The sequence below is a fragment of the Ovis canadensis genome, chromosome 3 (assembly GCF_042477335.2).
Source record: "Ovis canadensis isolate MfBH-ARS-UI-01 breed Bighorn chromosome 3, ARS-UI_OviCan_v2, whole genome shotgun sequence".
Classification (NCBI taxonomy): Eukaryota; Metazoa; Chordata; class Mammalia; order Artiodactyla; family Bovidae; genus Ovis; species Ovis canadensis.
The window spans coordinates 186,375,852-186,394,957 of record NC_091247.1 but is presented as its reverse complement, the minus strand read 5'-3'; the positions used below and the strand labels follow the sequence as shown (position 1 = coordinate 186,394,957).

Below are 19,106 nucleotides of genomic sequence, written 5' to 3'. Positions count from 1 at the left end.
CCAGTGCCTCTGGGCACTTGAGCAAAACAGAATTACCTGTAGCTCCCAGAAGTGCACTGTGATTGCAATTAAGCAATCAATTGTGTAATCAATAACTTGATGTCTGCCCCTCGGGCATGTGTGATCCTGATGGCAGAGACTGCACAAGGTTGGATTCACTGAGGTGCCTTAACACATAACAGGTGCTCAACAAACTTCTGTTGATGGAATGTTCACATCTGCTCAACTGTTCCCTCTGCCTAAAAAGCCTTTCCTGGCCATCCGCGTCTTCTGCTTCTCCTTTAAGACCCAGTTCAGCTGTCACCACCTCCTGGAAGCCCTTGCTGAATTCCCCAACACCCAGGGAGGGGGCATTCCTGGCCCTCTTTGAGGTGCCCTGAGTGCCTCCCTCCACTTGCAGGCCTTTCTTCACTCCTCTGATTGCTTCTGAGCAGGGCCCACATCTTAATTTTGCAGTTTATTCAAAGCACATAACACTCAGTAGGTGCTCAGCATGTCACTAATATTTATTTACTAAATAAATAAACATTTATTTATCTAATATACTGTGGAGGAGGCACTGTATTTTTTATTTTTTATTTTTTATTTCATTTCGTGATCAGAACAGTATCTTGAGGCTAGCCTGTTGCCCCATTTTCCAGACAGTGCAGCTGAGACTTGGGAGTGTTTGGTCACTTGCCCAAAGCCACACTGCTAAGGCATCAGAGCTGGGACCAGATCCCCTGTGGTTCAGCCCTGCCACCTCAGTAGTGCCTCCTTCTCCATCCCCTGAAATCCACATGGGCACCCTTTTCTTTGCTATTTGTTACCTCTCTAGGTTCCATGTTGCCCAGGAACCTCTGAAATGCCACCCTATTTTTCTGAGAAACCTCCAGCATCTTTTTCTGAAGATATTGTCAGCATCCTTGTGCGGCGTTCCAAGCCAGCTCTCCCCAGAAGAGAGGAGACCAACTGGTCCCCGTTTCCTTATTCCTCTTACCTGCATGAACTTCCATGTCCCTGACCCAGGGGTTTTACTGTATAGTCCACGCTTATTTAATGAGCACCTACTATGTGCCAGACCCCATGTGAGAGGCAGGGAATATAATAGCAATGCAACCAAACCCCTACCCGTACACTATAAATAAGAAAATACATATGTGAGGTGAAGAGGGCTGTGAAGGGTTAAGGAGAGAAATTAAACAGGTAAGAAATGAGGATGATGGAGGAGGGGCAGGTGGGCTCTTTTTTATCCAGTGGTCAGTTGAGCAGACTCCTGCAGTAATAAAGGATTGAACCAGCTGCCAAGAGATGAGTATTCCAGGCAGAGGGACTGTGATACAAAGGCCATGGGATAGGCATGGGGCCATGGAATCTGGCATAGGAGCCTGGTTGAAGGAGAGGAAGGTAGGAAAGGAGAGTGTGAGGTGAGGAGAGGCCGTAAGGTGGCTGAGCCTGGTCACGTAAGACATTCAAGACCCATTCTCTAGCGCCTCCCAAACTTACCCAAATGCACTGCCTTCATCTCACTTTCTTCATCCACCACTGGATTCCTCCTCCCCTGAAAGTCACTGGAAATCACCTTTTCTCCCTCCCCAAGCCCTTTAACATTGTTTCTTGTTTCTCCTCTGCATCTTTATGTGTCCTCTTTATTTTATTCTGTGACATTATTATCAACTTTCTATCATGATTTTCTTTGCTGTAGCTCAGCTCCTGGTGAAACCCTACACCAGCCCCAGAGGTGGGGAATAGGGGAAGAAGCATCAGACTGATTCAGAGCTCAAACTGGGGTTGGAGTCTCCATGAGAAAGCTACTTTGCTGTGGGAATTCTTGTCATGAGCACCTCTACACATGGATTTTCAGCTTCTGGTTCTCACCAGGTTCAGAACTCACCCTGCAGCTCTGCCCCACTCTCCCAGCCCCCTGGCAGCAGACACTGAGGCTGCTCAGTGTCTCCCTGACACTCAAGCCTCCCTCAGGCTTCCTCGGCTGCTGTCTCCTCTGCAAGGAGTAAAACCTGCCATGTCTCCTAGCATCTCCTTTCCTCCCAGTCCCAGAGCCTCACAGCCCCATCGGAGCCTCTCTGCTGCTGATGCTCCAACCTGGGGCTAAATAGCTAGGTGGGCTGGAAGCTTCTGGTGGTCCACGGTGGGCTGGATGTGGGGTCAAGAGAGCAGAGGAGGCCCGGGAGGCGCAACATGGGAAATGAGGCCAGTGCCTGCCTGCAGGTCTGACTCTGGTACTGCCTTACCCTCTGTCCACTCCCGGTCCTCCCACAGCATCTCAGGGGCCACCTTCACCTTTCCCAGCTGCCTCCTCACCTCACCTCCACCTGCCAAGTGCCAGCGGCTTTCAGAGACCTGCCCCTACTATTTGCCAAATGCTTATATCTTATTTAATCCCCATGAAAGTGTTAGTCATTTGGTTGTGTCCAGCTCTGCCACCCCATGGAATGCAGCCCACCAGGGCCCTCTGTCCTTGGGACTTTCCAGGCAAGAGTACTGGAGCAGGTTGCCATTTCCTTCTCCAGGGGATCTTCCTGACCCAGGGATCAAATCCCAGTCTTTCAAACTGCAGGCAGATTCTTTACCATCTGAGCCACCAGGGAAACCCCATGACCCTCACCTTATTCATTCATTCAAAAACCATTCACTGAGCACCTACAATATTTCAGGCCCTTTAGGCACTGGGGATACTGCAATGAATGAGACACGTGTGATCTGACATCCCAGGAGGGTGGGTGGGTGGGGGAGAGATTTCAGATAATAAACAAGAGAATGTCAAGTTGTAACAAGCACGGTGATGAAAACAAAGCAGGTCAACGTCATAAGAGTGACATTTTAAATTATGTGACCAGCAGTGCCTCTCTGGGGGTGATATTTCAGCTAAGACCTGAGTGATGAGCCAGGGGTCCAGCCTCCAGAGAGGACAGCACCCAGCACAGGGAGCAGCAAGTGCAAAGCACTCGAGGCGGGAAGAACGAGGCATCTATCGCCCCATTTACAGGTGAAGAAGCTCAGGGGAAGGGGCCAGATAACAACCCGAGGTCACAAGGTCACGCAGCAAAAGTTGAGATTCAAACCCAGGTCCATCTGACTTCACGGCCTGTTCTCTTCCCACTTCATTGCCCCTGCCAGGTGAGGACAGCGACTCCCACAGATGGCTCAGCACCCCACGCACCGCATCTCTCTGGACTCACCCCAGCCTCCCTGTCCATCCCCATCAGTCATCCAGCCTCCTTGGGATTCCTCATCCTGCTTCAGATCTCTGCACTTGCACATCTTGTTCCCCTGCTTGTAGCACCCTCCTCTATTCCTTGACCAACTGAGACCTTTTCTCCTGGCCTTCACCATGAGCTTGTCACCAAAGCCTTCTGGGACCTGAAAAGTGAAAGTGAAGTCGCTCAGTCATGTCCAACTCTTTGCGACCCCGTGGACCGTAGCCTACCAGGCTCCTCTGTCCATGGGATTTTCCAGGCAGCAGTACTGGAGTGGATTGCTATTTCCTTCTCCAGAGGATCTTCCTGACCCAGAGATCGAACCCGGGTCTCCTGCATTGTAGACAGACACTTTACCATCTGAGCCACCAGGGAAGTCCAACAAGACAGAAATAAATGGTTTCTCATCCTGGACTTTCACAGCATGTGCCTGCTAAGTCGCTTCAATTGCATCGACTCTGTGCAACCCTATGGACTGTGGACCGCCAGGCTCCTCTCTCCACAGAATTCTCCGGGCAAGAATACTGGAGTGGGTGGCCATGCCCTCCTCCAGGGGTTCTTCTCGACCTAGGGATCAATCCTGGGTCTCTTGTCTCCTGCTCTGGCAGGGGGGTTCTTTACCACTAGTGCCACCTGGGAAGCCCATAGCACATGTCTCCTTTTTGTTCATTCATTTATCAGATATGTACTGTGAACTCACTATGTGCCAATCCTTAAACAGAAATTCCAAACCCAGAGAGAAGTGCCCAAGAGCAGAAGCATGGGAGCTGTGAGCACACAGAGGAGAGAGCACCAGACACCCTCGATCTTCCGGGGCCTCGGTCACACTGCCTTGGAAATTCGCTGCCTGCTCAACAGTCTCCCTGATTTGGGTGTTTTCATCTCATCTGCCTCCCTGGCACTTCAGCACATTGCCTGGCACAGAGCAGGCACGTGAGAAGAAGTGATTTGTTTTTATAAGATGGCTGCTCTGTGCTAGGGACTGTTCTAAGTGTTGGAAATTTCAATACAAGGAGACGCAGCAGACTGAAATTCCTGCCTTCGTGAGGCTTCGTTCTAGTGAGGGTAGAATGTAATTGAATGAATGATTTCTATTCTTGATTAATTCATTCACATGCTGAGACGAGATAGAACGGGAGCAGGAGTGAAGAGGCGGTAGTATGAAGCAAAACTGTGCACGTGACCAAAGCAGAATTCTCAATCTCCTCTGCTCCCCGCAGCCCCCACAAGCTCCAACCTACTTTTTCCTCAAAGTAACGCATCTCAGTTGTGTACGCCAATATTCATCAGTTTTCTCCCCAACACCCCCAACACTCTCATTTCTTTTTTCCCCATTGCCACTTCCTGGTCCAGGCCACCATCATCTCTAGCTTGGATCCCAGCAATAGTTGCCCTGCTGTCTGCCTGCCTCCAGGTTTGCTTCTCACACTTCCTACCACACCAGCCTCCTCAGAGTGGCTTCTTATGCTTCAGCCAAACTTCCATGGCCTCCAGTGAAAGTGAAGTCGCTCAGTCGTGTCCAACTCTTTGTGACCCCATGGACTGTAACCTACCAGGCTCCTCCCTCCATGGGATTTTCCAGGCAAGAGAACTGGAGCAGGTTGCCAGTTCCTTCTCCAGAGGATCTTCCCCACCCAGGGATTGAACCCAGATCTCCCACATCGTAAGCAAGATGCTTTACCGTCTGAACCACCAGGGAAGTCCTACAGGCTCTTAGCCTAAAACATTCCCCATCATGGTCTTTAAATCACTTGGCATCTTTTCCCTAAAACTAGCCAATCCTCTTTTCCCACCTGTACACACTTCTGCACCTTGGCATATGCTGTTCCCTCAGTCTGGAATGCCCTTCCTCTTCTCAGCTCCCCTGCACCCTCCCACTCCCATCTCAGCCTAGCTGACTTTGAGTTAATCTCAATTTAAATATCCTGTCCCCCCAGGAGGATGTCCTGCACCCGCTAGGTTGGGTTTAGTCTCCCTGCTCCATGGCCCCACAGCACCCCTCACCTAACTTCCTCTTCCCTTCAGTGTGGCTCTTCCTCCCCTGTCTGCTCCTTCTGCCTGTCTTCAGGTACTTGGAGGAAGGGATCATGTCTGTCCTACTCAACTTGTCCAGGAAATCTACTATACATACCTGACACATAGTAGGTACTTGATTTGTTGAATGAACAAATGAATAACTATGAGACTTGGATCTAGTAGAATGTGAAGCAGTGCAAAATGTTCAGATCTCTACTTAATTTGATATGTGACCTTGGGACTTGACTTATGACCTCTCTGACTTTGTTTCCTCACCTGTAAGGTAAGATAGTGAGCAATAGGCATTTGCAGGGTTGTTGGAATGGCAAGTGTGAGAAATTGTGTGAAAACACCTGGCACCTAGAAGTTACTCCCTTAAATCCTTGCCAAATCTGTAGTTGAGAAGCAAATAGCCTTGGTGTGATATCCTTATTCAAAAAGCTTATATCTAGAGTCAAGACACTGAAGTTAAGATCTAGGCCCCCTGCCTGGTACTAGGTTAGACCTTCAGCTCTGCCACTCCCTCACTGTCACTCACAACCTCAGGCTAGATGCTTAAACCATTATGTGACTCAGGTTCCCCATCTGTAAAATGGTTCCTTTATCATAGGATTGTTGTGGACTTCAGCTTAGATCAGTGCCTGGCATGTTAGCTATGGTCATGCTATTTACACATAACACTAACAACCACACTGTAAGGCCCCTGCCAGTGGTCCTCCTTGACAAATGAAGAGAGATTTCCAGAGAGGTTAAATGTCTGTTCAAGGTCACACAATGAGGAAATAGCAGCCTTGTGCTTCAAGGCCAGGTCTGCTGTGCCCAAATCCCATGTTATTTCCACTCCATCAAAAAAGGAGCTCAAAATAGGCCTGTGGCATTTCAGCTAATTTCCTCTAAGCCCTCACCAAGTCACCAACTGCAGGCTTACAAAGCTGCTCCCCTAAGAGCATCCATTCAGCAGCTGCTAAGTGTGTGTGCCTGGTGGATCCAAAGCATCTACCAGGGTTTGCACCAAGCCAGTTCTTCCTGGGTAGCCTTGCCTTGTCTTCAGAAGAGACCTCCAAACTAGAACTAGGTTAAGGGGAGCAGGGAGGGGAATGGTACATGAGTTAGATGGAAGAAGAAGCTGGAGACCAATCTGGATGTAAATGGGGGGAAGGATAAATGAGAGTCAAGCCACATTTATTGAATGCCTACTAATGATCAGGTACACCATTTAAAACTCACTGGTATCACTTGGCCTTTATTTATCAAGTATCTATTAAGTATCAAGCCCCGCACTAGATGCCAAAAATATGATGGGGAACAAGACACAACTATGGACCTCAAAGTGTTCACAGGTCAGTGGGAGAGCTGACACAAGCACTAAATAAAGTGTTACAAATGGGATGGTAGAAGCTGAGCAGGCTGGCGGCTGTAACTGGGAACAACTTAATATGTTCATTTCACATATGGTAAAACTGAGGCTCTAGGAAGCCGACTTGTTTGGATCATGCAATTATCAAGTAGCAGAGGCTAGCATTGCTCCCAGGGTGTTCTGTCTCCAGAAGTGTCTGTTCCCTCCACACCATCAACCTAAAGCTGTTCTGTCCCCTCTTTCACCTCCTGACTCAATGATTATCTGGCTAGAAGATTAATCAAATGTTTCTAAAGCTGCAGCCACAGTGGCTAAGATGTTAGCTCCTTCTGTGGATAAACAGAAGCTTTTGAGCCTCTGTTACTAATTCTGTTTGAGCAACAAGATTCAAGGGTTGATCTGAAAAGAATGGGGGAGCAGTAAGAAGGAGGGGTCTATCTCCAGTTTGAAGGGACTTCTTAGGTCAAAAGCAACCAAGATGAGAGAAGTAAGTGAGAGCAAGCCTCTCAGGATCCTGTGGCTACACCCATACCTCCCTCCACTCCCCTCAAAAGGCCTAGCCTGTTGAAGAGAATTTCCTACTTGCCCCTCACTTTTTCCTGAAGGAAGGGAGCCAAGGAAATCACTCACTTGAACCACTGGCTGAACTTGCTAGACTCCCTGCTGAGTGAGGTCAGCATACCAGTGCCTCTCCCATCCCAATTGCCATCCCCAACCAAAGGGCAAGAAAACAAATGGAGAAACCTCAGTTCAAAAAAGTATTTCGGGCTATACCCTAAAGGTATCTTAGCAGAGGTAGCTGAATGTTCTCCGGACACCAGGACTCTCTTCAAGGTAACAGGAGCCCAGTGACTACCCATCATAGGAGTTCTTTCCTTCTGAGAAGGGAAGAGAGAGTGAGAGAAGGACATTTTATGGAGGATGGAGAAACAGGTAGTTTTTCTATACTGCCCCCCGCCTCTACAGTACTGGCCATATCTGCAGAACAATTCTGGGCAAAGGGAAAAACATTAGACAATACTCAAAAAAGTCTGTTTTGAGTTCAGTCATCTTTTGTATACTCTTTGATAATCACCAGATCACTGAGAAACTGTCGAGCAAATTATCTCCAGACAAAAACAGAAGAACAGAAAACAAAGTACAGAATAGGTGAGCTATGAAATGGAAACATCTCTAATCCCACTGACCCATCAGAGGCAGGCACAACTCTCTCTAGACTCCTCCCCCAACAAATTAAAACTGCATCTACATCATGCCTCATGTGCTCTCCCTCCCCTAACTAGGCAACTGATCAGAGAGAAACATAATCACTACCAGCAGGAATCTGATGAGCTTCTTTTTCCACGGGTCACATTAAGGAAAACTTGCACATACAGAAACAAGAGATGATGCTGTAATTAACCCAAGATAATGGTTCTGTTGAGGAAAAGGGGAGAGTTATAATGTGTTTCCGTATTCACAGCAGGAAGATTTTATCTCTTTCCACCCAGTTTACGAATGACACGGGAAACTTAGAAGGACTCACATTTCACCCATTTCCCCTGCAAACATGTTTATCCTTGAGATGAAAATCGTTGCCCAAGCTCGAGCCGCCAGTCACCCTTTTGCACCCTTTTCCATGAATATTCTTTCCAAAATGTCTGCTTGTAGGAGCAAGACTCAGGATTTCTACAGAAAACTACAGAGAGACACACACAGTGCACTGCACATCCCCTGTTAGCCAGAAACAGACAGAGAAGAAAGAGAAACGACCAAAAGGCGACACAGCTAACAAAACAAAACAGATCCCCCAAACGGCAAAGTGCAAGCGACGATTTCAAAAACACATAGAGACCATGTTTGTAATTACCCATCCAGGTTATATTTTCAGGGCTTCCAGGCAAAGAACCGGCTGGTTGAAGTTTTGTGCCTCTCTGATTGTGATGGGAGGATTGTATTTGAAGCTCTGGGCACGTAGAGATGGAATGAGAAGGAGGCTGAGCTAGAAGAAACACCGAGGGGGGAGGGAAAGGGAGAGAGTGTGAGAGAGAGAGAGGGAGAGGGAGCAGAGCTATCTCTAGCTACGCCTTCTCTAAGCTCCGGGAGCCCAGGAGAGCGCTCGTTTCAGGATTTTGGGAGAGGGGTGAAAAGAGGAAAAGGCAGCCCCCGCTCTGCCCCGGCCTTGCTGCCCCCGAGGGCAGGGAGGATTCCGGCCCGCGCCCCCCTCCTGGCGGGCCGCCCTGGGAGCCGGGGAGCGCGCGAAGCGGGCGGCGCAAGGAGCTGTCCAGTTCAGCACCACCCGGTAATGCAGTAGGTGGGAGCGCCTCCTCCGGGGGCCGAGCCGGCCGGGAGTGGGGTGGGGGGGCAGGCGGGCGGCCCATCCTGCAGCAAGACGCCGGCACCCCTGTTTCCAGGAGCTTTGCAGATAGGGGGAGGGAAACCCGCCTCGATTCTCCGGGAGAAACCCCCTCCCTCCCCCACTTCGCCAACACTACCACCGCCACCAACAACAATAACCGCCGCCGCTGCTCGTCCTGCCGCCGCCGCCGCCGCGCCTGCCCGCCCTGCTGCTGCCGCTGCCGCTGCCGGGGCAAAACCATGGAAGGCGAGACCCCCGCACCTGTTCAGCTGAGATCAAGGGCTTACAGAATACTGGGAAGTCTGGTCTGAAACGAAAGCTCCCGAGACCCCCCAAGGAAGAGAACTGGCGAAGCAAAGGATTTTCATGGCGCAGGCCGCAGAGCCGAGAGCGAAGACGGAAGGTTGCATCTCGGCTTTTACAATCTCTAACTGTCTAGGTCCCGACCATGAGAGATTGTGTTGAGAATGCGGCTGTTCCCTGGTTCACTGTGGAAGCCATCTCCAAATTAGCTATCACATATGGAAACTGGAGACCAGAATTTTAGGAAAAGAGATTAAGGCATCTCACTTGGGGGGGTGGGGGGTGTCTTTTTATTTTTTCCTTTTTTTTTTTTTAATCACTACAACTGGAACAGTTTCTGATCTCAAAAGGCAAGCCTCTCTTCCCGTGTGATCTTTATAATTTACACTCTTTTCCGTGAGCTTTTCTTACCTCCCTTTTTTTATATCTCTCCACATCCTCTGTTCACACATATATCCTTTATATTAGTAGTGGAATTATTTTTATTTTTTGCTTTAGTACTCGCACCTTCACACACACTCTCCCGAGAACCCGAAGTCGGTTGGGTGTTTATATAATGAAGAATTATGGGGCTGTTTGATCGAGGTGTTCAAATGCTTTTAACCACGGTTGGTGCTTTCGCTGCCTTCAGTCTGATGACCATTGCTGTGGGAACCGACTATTGGCTCTACTCCAGAGGGGTTTGCAAGACCAAAAGTGTCAGTGAGAATGAAACCAGCAAAAAGAACGAGGAAGTTATGACCCATTCTGGATTATGGAGAACCTGCTGCCTAGAAGGTATTTGATTTCCCATCTCCTCCCCCTCCCCACCCCCCCTCCCTTTCTCACTCCCCCTTCCCCACCCGCCTCCAAATAAGTCCCCTTTACATTCCACCATTTTCTTACTTCACTCCTTCCACCAGAGATCAAGGCTGGTTGGGTGAGTTTCAGAGGAAAGAAAATCAATAAGCAAAAACCATACTCAACTCTCCAGCCTCCACTACCCCCCTTCCCTCAACCTTCTTCATTGGAATAATCTATGATATGCTGAAAACAAGAGATTGTTTTTAAAAAGTCAAATGTGCTCCACCTGCTTTGGAATCATTAGGATTTGCCTTTTGATGTAGTATGTCCATCTATGAGGGTATAAAAAAACAATTGCCTCTCTCAACATTGCTCTTCTTTTCGTAATGAAGAATTCCAAAATGTTCTTCCTTTCCCCTCTTCCTCCCCTTACTCCCCAAAAGTCCAAGACACATCATCATCTGCAAATCTCCTTTTTTTGAAAAAAAAAATCTGTTGTTTCTAAGAAGCCTTATTTGGTAAATCCTAATTATTCCAGGATCGCAAGCTGAGTTCAAGAGCATTTCGTAATGTCTATGAGCCACACATATCGTTCGAGGCGACTGGCTGCGTGTGTATGTGTGTTTTAACGTTTACAAAGTCTAAAAATACATACTTCTCTAACAGGAAACAAACCCAAGTTCTAATAAACAGCAATTCGCTTGCAGGTTAGGCTGAGAACCAGTTCACTTCCACGCAGAGTGACATGTCTGTTATCCAGAAGCGTGTAGAGTCAGCATTGCAGCCAGCTTGGGAATCAGACATTGTGCAGGGAGGCTGGGAGGGAGGCGAGAGCATGGGGAGGTTGTGGGGGGACAAGAGGGAGCTGTGGGGGGGAGGAGTGTCAGCTGTTTACCTTGATCTTGCAGGGTCATTGGGACATGTGTGCCCGTGTATGTGCTGTGGGCAAAGCGGTCCCACAGAGGATAGGCTGGGAGATCAGGGTATGGATGAAAGCATGTGCCTCTGAGACACATTAATAAACACGGGGAGGGGGGCAGGAAACTCCTGCAGGTCATACAACCTGCATTTAGCAACAGACTTTAATATAAGGGGCTGCATGTGAGTGGCTATCTGTGTCTGTGTATAAGCTACAGCCACCCGTAGAAAGACATACACACAGAGAGATACATGTTTCTGGGTGGAAAGAAAAGCTGATGTGCTTTGCTTCTGATATGAACCAATACGGAGGCCGTTTGAGCAGCGTCGGGAAGCGGGGACTGCAGGATTGTTTGTTAAGCTCAACATGGGATGGTGGTGCAGGGAGTTGAAGCCAGGAGACAGGGGAGAAGAGAGGGAAACGGACTAAGAGGAAGAGAACTGATGTGGCCCCAGAGTCTAACCCAAACTGAGCAAAAGCTGCTCTTTGGGAAATGATTATGCCTGGGGAAAGAGCACAAATTCCGTGCCCCCCTCCCAACAATCTTGGTGCAAATGGTTGAGTGATGGCTGAACATGTTTTGAATAGCTAAGTGACTTCATTGAGCGATGGTCTATTTGACGCATACTGCATTTGGTGCCCTTTCTCAATCCAAACCGCTGCCTTGAACATAGTCTGCAGAGGAGCTCTATGCTGAATACTATATGCTCTTCCCCAGCCAGAGAATCAATATCGGGGAATTAATAGGCACTGTTTTAAACACACCCCTCTTTTAAAAAATGAAGAGCCTTTCATGCAGCTAGTCATTAACAGTGGAAAGACTTCCATTTAATTAAACATTTATGGCAGACTTTAATTCCAAAAGAGAAGAAAAGCAAAGTGAATGAGGGTTGCTTTAGGGAACACGATCACAGAAGCAATTTGCCTTGCTTGGATTTTAGTTAGACGGACGAAGATATACAGCCAAGAGATTAAAGACAGGACATGGTTTTAGAAGAAATATTCCCAGACATTGGTGACTTGGAATAAATATACTTTCTTATCAGGGTTTTGTTTGAAAATTCTTAATACTATAATCTTTTAAACATTTTTCTAATTCCCGTAAGGGAAGAGGACTAGAGGTGGCTTGGGATAACTTGTGTGTTAAAAGGCTTAAATATTTTCATTAAAATTCCATCTGTTTGGTGTCCACATCCCCAAATGTGTTGCCCACCCCCTTCAACTTTCTCTCCAAGCTATAACCCCACCTCACTCCCAGAATCATCCCTGAAAGGGTTAGTATTGCAACATGTCCCAAGGATTGTGTGATGCTCCCAGAAGCCCAGGGTTTCACTCTTCTCCCCAGGACTGAGGCCTCCAGACCGAGGCGTATCGGGGGCTGGGCCAAGTTGCCTTGGGGATTGCTGTTCCTTTTCCACTTGTAGCCCAGGCAGGAAGGGTTGGTACTCAGGGCTCCAGCTCAACCTGGCCTTTAATTTCCAAAACCTCTGTCTATATGGGGTTTTGTAGGCCTGACACACTACCCTCTCCCCTTAGGAAGCTGAGCCTTGGCCACTTAGGATGTGGTTTGAAGGTGTTAAAGATACATATTCTCAAAAACTGCACTGATTTCCAAAGATTATAAGTGTACTTATTTCTGCAGGTTGGCATAGATGGTTCTTGTGGGGCATTTCTGTGCTTGCTGTTTTGAGCATTCCGAATAGGATCAGACTTTATGGAAACCAAGTTGTCTGGTTTTCCCAACCTCTGTTTTTGGTGAGAAACTGTACTTTCAGAAAAGATTTCCCATCACCTCTTTGTTATGTTTCCTACTCATACCCAAAAAGTTGTGAACAGATTTCTAGTCTTCTCCCCAAGATGCTGCTAATGACTCCAGGTGAAAAACCGCCTCCTGTCTTCTTCTGGTCTCTTCGGCTATCTGGTTTACATTAAGGGTTTTTGTCCCCAGGGATGATTTTTTTCTGTTCACTTCTTGGTGAAAATAAGAATCAAAAAACATTTCCTTGCATCCGTGACTGTTTTTGAAATGAATTCGTCTGTTGATGCATGAGAAGGGGACAGGACCACCTGTTAGGGGCCGACACAGCAGGAGGGGGAGAGGAATCGAGAAGAAATTACTGCTTTCTTCTCTCCCTCTGCAGAGTGAGCAGCAGGAGTGTCTCTGTGTGTGAACTTGAGACCCTTGGCAAGCTAGTGTCCTTACTGGGATTTGAGGGCGTGGGGGGTGGGTCTGTCTGCTCATGGATCCCATGTAAATGGAGAGTGATAGGAGAAGTTCTTGAACTTCTCAGGAAAGCTGCTTAAAGAGCCTCCAAATGGAGAGATGAATTGGCCCTTTCAGAGAAGAATTCAATAAAATCTACAACAGGACACTAAAACAGCTTGTTTCAAGCATGCTGTCTCTGGGCCATGCGGTGGCTTGCTGCTCAGGATATTAACCTCTGTTGTCCCCAAAAGAAATCATCATCTCCAGGGGCAGCAAGAAATTCACTCTTTGTGTTTGTTCTCTCCTGTACACTGCTCCCCTCTGTCTGGGCTCCATGTCTTCCTCAGAGGATTCCCAGCCTTGCAGAGGGGAGCTAGCAACAGTACACTGTGGTCCTAACAGAAATGCCCCCTTCCTTCCTGCTCCCTCTCTCACCTTTTTCCTTTTTGAGGCAAAGCAGTAATCTTTCTCTCCATCCAGACTGTTGGGTTCCCTCTGCTGAATTTCTGAGCTTCTCTTCTTCTCTTCTCCTCCTCAAGCTGCTTACTCACAGGGGCTCTGCCGTCCATTCTACATCCCCATTCTCTCTGCGTAAGAAGTCGCTGGGTTTTCTTGAACTACTTTTTTCCAAGTTCATAATTTCATAAAGTTTTCTTGGCCTGCAAGGTGGCGAGTGCCCCACACTGGGTTCGGCCACGGCTCTCTTGTTCCACAGAAGGAAAGTATATCTCTTTTATTTTAGCAATGCCAGCTGCCTTTCTTGGACACTTTTGCCTTTAAGGGTGGAAGAGTTGAGTTGAGAAGTTACTAATGGGCCTACATACTGTGTACATATCACTCCATAATTCCCAAGATATTTTCACCTTCTAGGTACTTTGCATGCAGTTGGTACAGTAAAAGTATGTATCAATGGACTGATGCAGAAATTCTTAAAATTATTGAAATTAATTCAAAAATCATAAGGACATGTGGCAAGTTATTGAGGGAGAATAAGAGAGGGGAAGGGGTGAGGAAACCAGAATAACTTGTTTGCTTTTCCTAGAATTTCTTTTCTATTTAATTTTTATGTCATATTGGAGTGTAGTTGATTTACAATGCTATATTAGTTTCAGGTATACAGCAAAGTGATTCAGTTATACATACACATATATCCAGCCTTCTTCAGATTTTTTTCCCATATGGGTCTTGGGATTTCTTTTTTTAAAAGAATAATAATGAGTCATGAATTCATTGTTGTAAAATAAGGACATTCAAAAGGAGTCAGTCATTGGGTTGCCCAGCTCCTAATTAGCTAAAGAAAAATTGTCAGTACACTCAGTCTCTACAGGGAAGAAAAAAATTAACCCATTGATTTTCTTCCCTTTTCTGTTTAAGGTATGCAAAAGCCTAGTTTGATCCTAATATTCACCAGAACAGACACTTCGGGCAGAGAGCAGGCATCAGAGACCATCCCTGTGTAGCTTCCCCAAAACCTTCCCCAGAATTCTTTATCAAACTTCTCCACCCAGTTCCCTAGACCTCAAGAACTTTGCCCAAGCCCTTAGGTTCTGACTGGCAGTTTTCCATGGAGGCAGGTCTCACATTCCTATCCCTTCTCACCTTGTAAGACAAACCTGACTCCTTTACCGAGGAACCAGCCCTGCAAATCCCAGCCCATTCACGCTGCCCTCCTGCCCTCACTTTACAGGTGCCAGGTAACACCGCACCACATGGGCAGATCCAGAAGTTGAATCCAGGCCTCTTGTTTTCATCCTGGAAGCTCCAGAGAGCTCTATGCACAGACCCTGGCCTCTGTGGCCTCGTGTTCACATTCATTGTCGGCAGCTGATTCTATTCTGTCTGCATCCCACTGAGTATCCTCACTGAGCACCCAACCCAAGCATGTCAGGACACCGGAGTTCTGACCTGCTGACTCCCTGACATGCTGCTCCTTCCGGCTGCCCACACCTTGCAAGGTGACAGCACTGTCCTGATCCCCTCACTCCCACGAGGCTGAGGAGACACAACACTGAACTTCAGGCTGGACCCACCATGTGCTTCTTTGGTTTCGCCCTTTTGTTTTGGAAGTGTCTCAGTGTAAACTCTCCATGGGTTTTATGTTGGCCAGCATTTTTCAAAACTAGCAAATTTTTGTCCCCTGAAGTGATGGAAGTTTTCAGAGGCAGCTTTGTGGTGTGTGATGCAGCTGACACAATTTTGCAGCCACACAGACCCGGGTCCACTTCAAGCACTGCAACCTTCTGAGCTGTGCAGCTTGAAGCAAGTCATTTGACCTCTCCAAGCCTCAGTTTCCCTTTCCACAAACAGGAAGTCCAACAGCCTTCTCACAGGGTAGCTGGTTGGAATGAAGCCACAAATGTCTGTCACCTTCTTTCCAGACCACCTGGTATAAAATCACAGTCAACAACCTCATACATTGTACTGCTGGCTCTGTTTTATTTTACATTTTTTTACAGACTATGTCCCACCTTCTAGCACACTATGAAATTTACTCATACTACTTGTTATCTACCTGCACCACTAGACTGTCAGCCCCATAAGGGCAGGGGTCTTTGTTCTGCCTGTTGCTGTAACCACAGCAAGTATGATAGCACAAAACATCAACCTATCTTAGCTGGCAAATGAAGAAGCCACCACTGTCTGCTACAGGGTGGGCATTGAGGAACGGTGGTCACTTCTCATCATCAAAGGACTGTTCTTTAAATTGCACACTAGTGGTGATGGTGGCTGAAACATCTTTTTTTTTTTTTTTTGACATTCTGAAAAATAAACAATAGAGTCAACACAGAAAGAAGGGGGAGAGAGGGAAGGAGAAGGAGTGGGAGAGAGTTTCAACACACAAGGGGCAATAACAAAGAAAGATAATAAAAAAGTAAGTGCCTGAGAAGGAAGTGCTGGGGCGGAGAGGGGGGAAAATCCTCTAAATAGACACAGGCCACGCTTTCCTCTCTGTTCATCATCCAGAGTGTCTGTCACACAGGTCCTCGGGGAGAGCTTCCCATGAGTGTTAGCTTTCAGGTCAGTGGGGGAGGAGGCTATATGTACTCAGACTGATAATGTAGGAGATTGTTAAATAGTTCAAAATTCAATGGTCATTTTTAGACTTGAATATAAAAAAAAAATCTCCCATATTCAGATGAAATACGTGTTTTAAGTTTCCAGGTTAGTTTACAGTGACAGATTAAGCAATTCCTTCATTCATTTATTTTATTGGTTAAATCTTTGATGAGTCCCTGCAACTTGCCAGGTGCTGGGTCAAGGGTTGGGGTCATGGTGGGCAGCAGCTCCCTTCAGGGTCATTGGCCTCAGAGCCTTCTGGAAGAGACAGATGCTACTTCAAAGACTCTTCCAAATATATATTATATATATATATATATACCCACACATACATATATATATACATATATATATATACACATATGCACATGTATGCTAAGTCACTTCAGCTGTGTCTGCCTCTTTGCAACTCTATGAACAGTAAGTAGCTCCCCAGCTCCTCTGTCCATGGGATTCTCCAGGCAAGAATACTGGAGTGGATTGTCCTGCCTTCCTTCAGGGGATCTTCTCAACCCAGGGATAGAACCTGTGTCTCTTATATGTATGTATTTTACAACTATGATAGTGCTCTCAAGGGGAGTCACATAAGACTGTGAGTTTATGATATGAAGATAGATCTAATCAGAGAAGGCTCCCCTGAGGAAGTGAGATGTAAATGGCTGTCTGAAGGATGCGTCACTGGGTGAAGAGAGGAGGAAGGAACATTTCAGGTTGGAGGGCAGGAAGTACAGAGACCAGTGAGGGAGAGAAGGCGCAAGTCCTGGAAGGAGGCCAGGGCGGCTAGAGGGTCCAGATGGACATGGGATGGGGGTGGCGATGGTGCCGGATGGAATGAGGGGTGCAGAAGGAGGACCCAACAGTGCGGAGCCTCACTAGGCTCATGAAAGACTTTTGCTCTTTGACTTCCGGCTTCTTGTTTAAAAGCTATGTGACCTTGAGCTAGTTAATTCTATCAGTACCGCCTTCACCCTGTCTATCTAAGGGAGCTGATGATGCCTGCCCTAAAGCTGTGAGGATTAGAGCACGATTCCCTTCTCTCTGTCATGCTCTTCCCATGGCTCAACTGGTAAAGAATCTGCCTGCAATGTGTGGGATCTGCGTTCAGTTCCTGGGTTGGGAAGATCCCCTGGAGAAGGGAACGGCTACCCACTCCAGTATTCTGGCCTGGAGAATCCCATGAACTCTATAGTCCATGGGGTCGCAAAGAGTTGGACACAACTGAGCGACTTTCACTTTCTTCACTTTCCCAATCCCACCCAGATCTGAGTGTGGTGGGCTCTGTGGCCTGAAAACTTATGACAGCCCAGGGAAGGGAAGAAACAGATTGATTCAACTCCAAACAAAGAAATTCAAAATATGCTTACTGGAGGTGTTGATGGTAGGTGGGCACAGGGAGGCAGAAGTGAACAAGACCCACCTCCTCCCCTCAGGAGCCGAGGGCAAGTCCCATCAGGAAATCCCAAAGAACAGGCATCTACAGAATGACTCCATTTCACACAAGACATGTGGCACAGCCTGCTGCCGCCTCAGCTTATCACCCTCCCACAAACTCAGAGAGATTCCCTGAGTTTCTCTGAGACGTCTCTAACAATCAGTTAGGATCATCGAGGATTTGAGCTGGAATTGGAATGAGGCTCAGTTAAATCCTCCAGACTTTTTGAAAATAGGAATGAGACTAGAAAGATGTGAACTGTGCTCCCCAAGGCCAAGGAATGCATGTCAGCCCTTGTGGGATCGCCAGTGAGCTCCCTGCCCTCGCCAGGACCCTGGTCCTTTTCCCTGCGGGTATAAAGGGCTCTGATCTCCCAGTACTGATGCCATTGGTTATAAAAAATGAACTAGCTACTTAAACAGCTTTCAGGGCAGGGGAAAACAGATTTAATATAACACCAGTTGTAAAACACACTTTAATTTCAGAAAACTTTAAATTTAAAATATGTACCTTGGAAATCAAAGGAAGATGGTATGGCTGTCTTGCTGGCAGACAGAGATGCAGGCAAGGTGTTGGGAGAGCCCAAGGGATTTCTCCGGTGCCCTTAGTGTCTGTCCTGTGACTCAAGAAGCAGCTTGGAGAAGTGTGTGGTCTTACAAGCACATTTTTTACAAGGAAAAGGGTGATTGTTGATCTCTGCTCCACAACTGCTCCCTGAGTCCTTGCCAGGTACTGTGTGAGCAGCTAGGACAGAGGCAATAGCACCATCTACCCTCAAGGAACTTCTAATCTAGAAGAGAAGACAGACCAGTGAGCAGACAATGATGACGAAGCAGCAAGGAGCCTAAGCTCAGAGCGTTCTGGGAGCATGGAGACTGGGGAGAAGGGGATCCAGGGATGACAGGGTTCGGAAGGATGCATGGGAATGTGCTAGCTGGGGAGAGGAAGTGTGCCTCAGACAGAAGAAACGGCAAGTGCAGAAGCGCAGACACCTGAGCAGCCAGGCCAACAGTCCTGTGTGGCTGGAGCACAGAAGGCTGGGACTCGGGGGGCTGGGGCGGGGGGAGGCGGGCAAAGGGGATGGGACCCCACGGGGACAGAAATGGCTCTTGTGGAATAGTTTATGTTTCATCATGGAAGGAAAGGGGACCCAGAGAGATGGCAAGCGAGGGATGGTCACAGGTGGCTTTGCTCATTCGTGAGATCGCTGGCCGTCATGACCCTAATGGGTGGGATCCCAGCCTGGCAGAGCGGTGAAATTAAACTGAGAAGGGCAAGCAGAGCAGAAGGCCAGATGACGCGCCCTAAGCTAGCTGTAGTGAAGAGAGAGAAAGGGGGCACAGAGAGAAGATTGTAAGTGGTGTGTTGAAGACAATCAAGGTGCTTCAAGGCCCTGCCTTCCCAGCAGAACAAGCCTTTACTGGGCTGGGCCCTGGGGCTGCTAAGTCACTTCAGTCATGTCTGACTCTGTGCGACACCATAGATGGCAGCCCACCAG

At 47.7% G+C, this 19,106-nt stretch overlaps 1 protein-coding gene across 1 annotated transcript in view; it reads left to right on the top strand.

The window, feature by feature from the left end:
- Window positions 1-9,777: 9,777 nt before the first annotated feature.
- Window positions 9,778-19,106, top strand: part of CACNG2 (calcium voltage-gated channel auxiliary subunit gamma 2) — a 116,446-nt gene continuing 107,117 nt past the window's right edge. Inside the window, exon 1 of the mRNA XM_069586481.1 lies at window positions 9,778-9,988. Coding sequence (XP_069442582.1) covers window positions 9,778-9,988 — 211 coding nt within the window. The remainder of the gene's footprint in view (window positions 9,989-19,106) is intronic.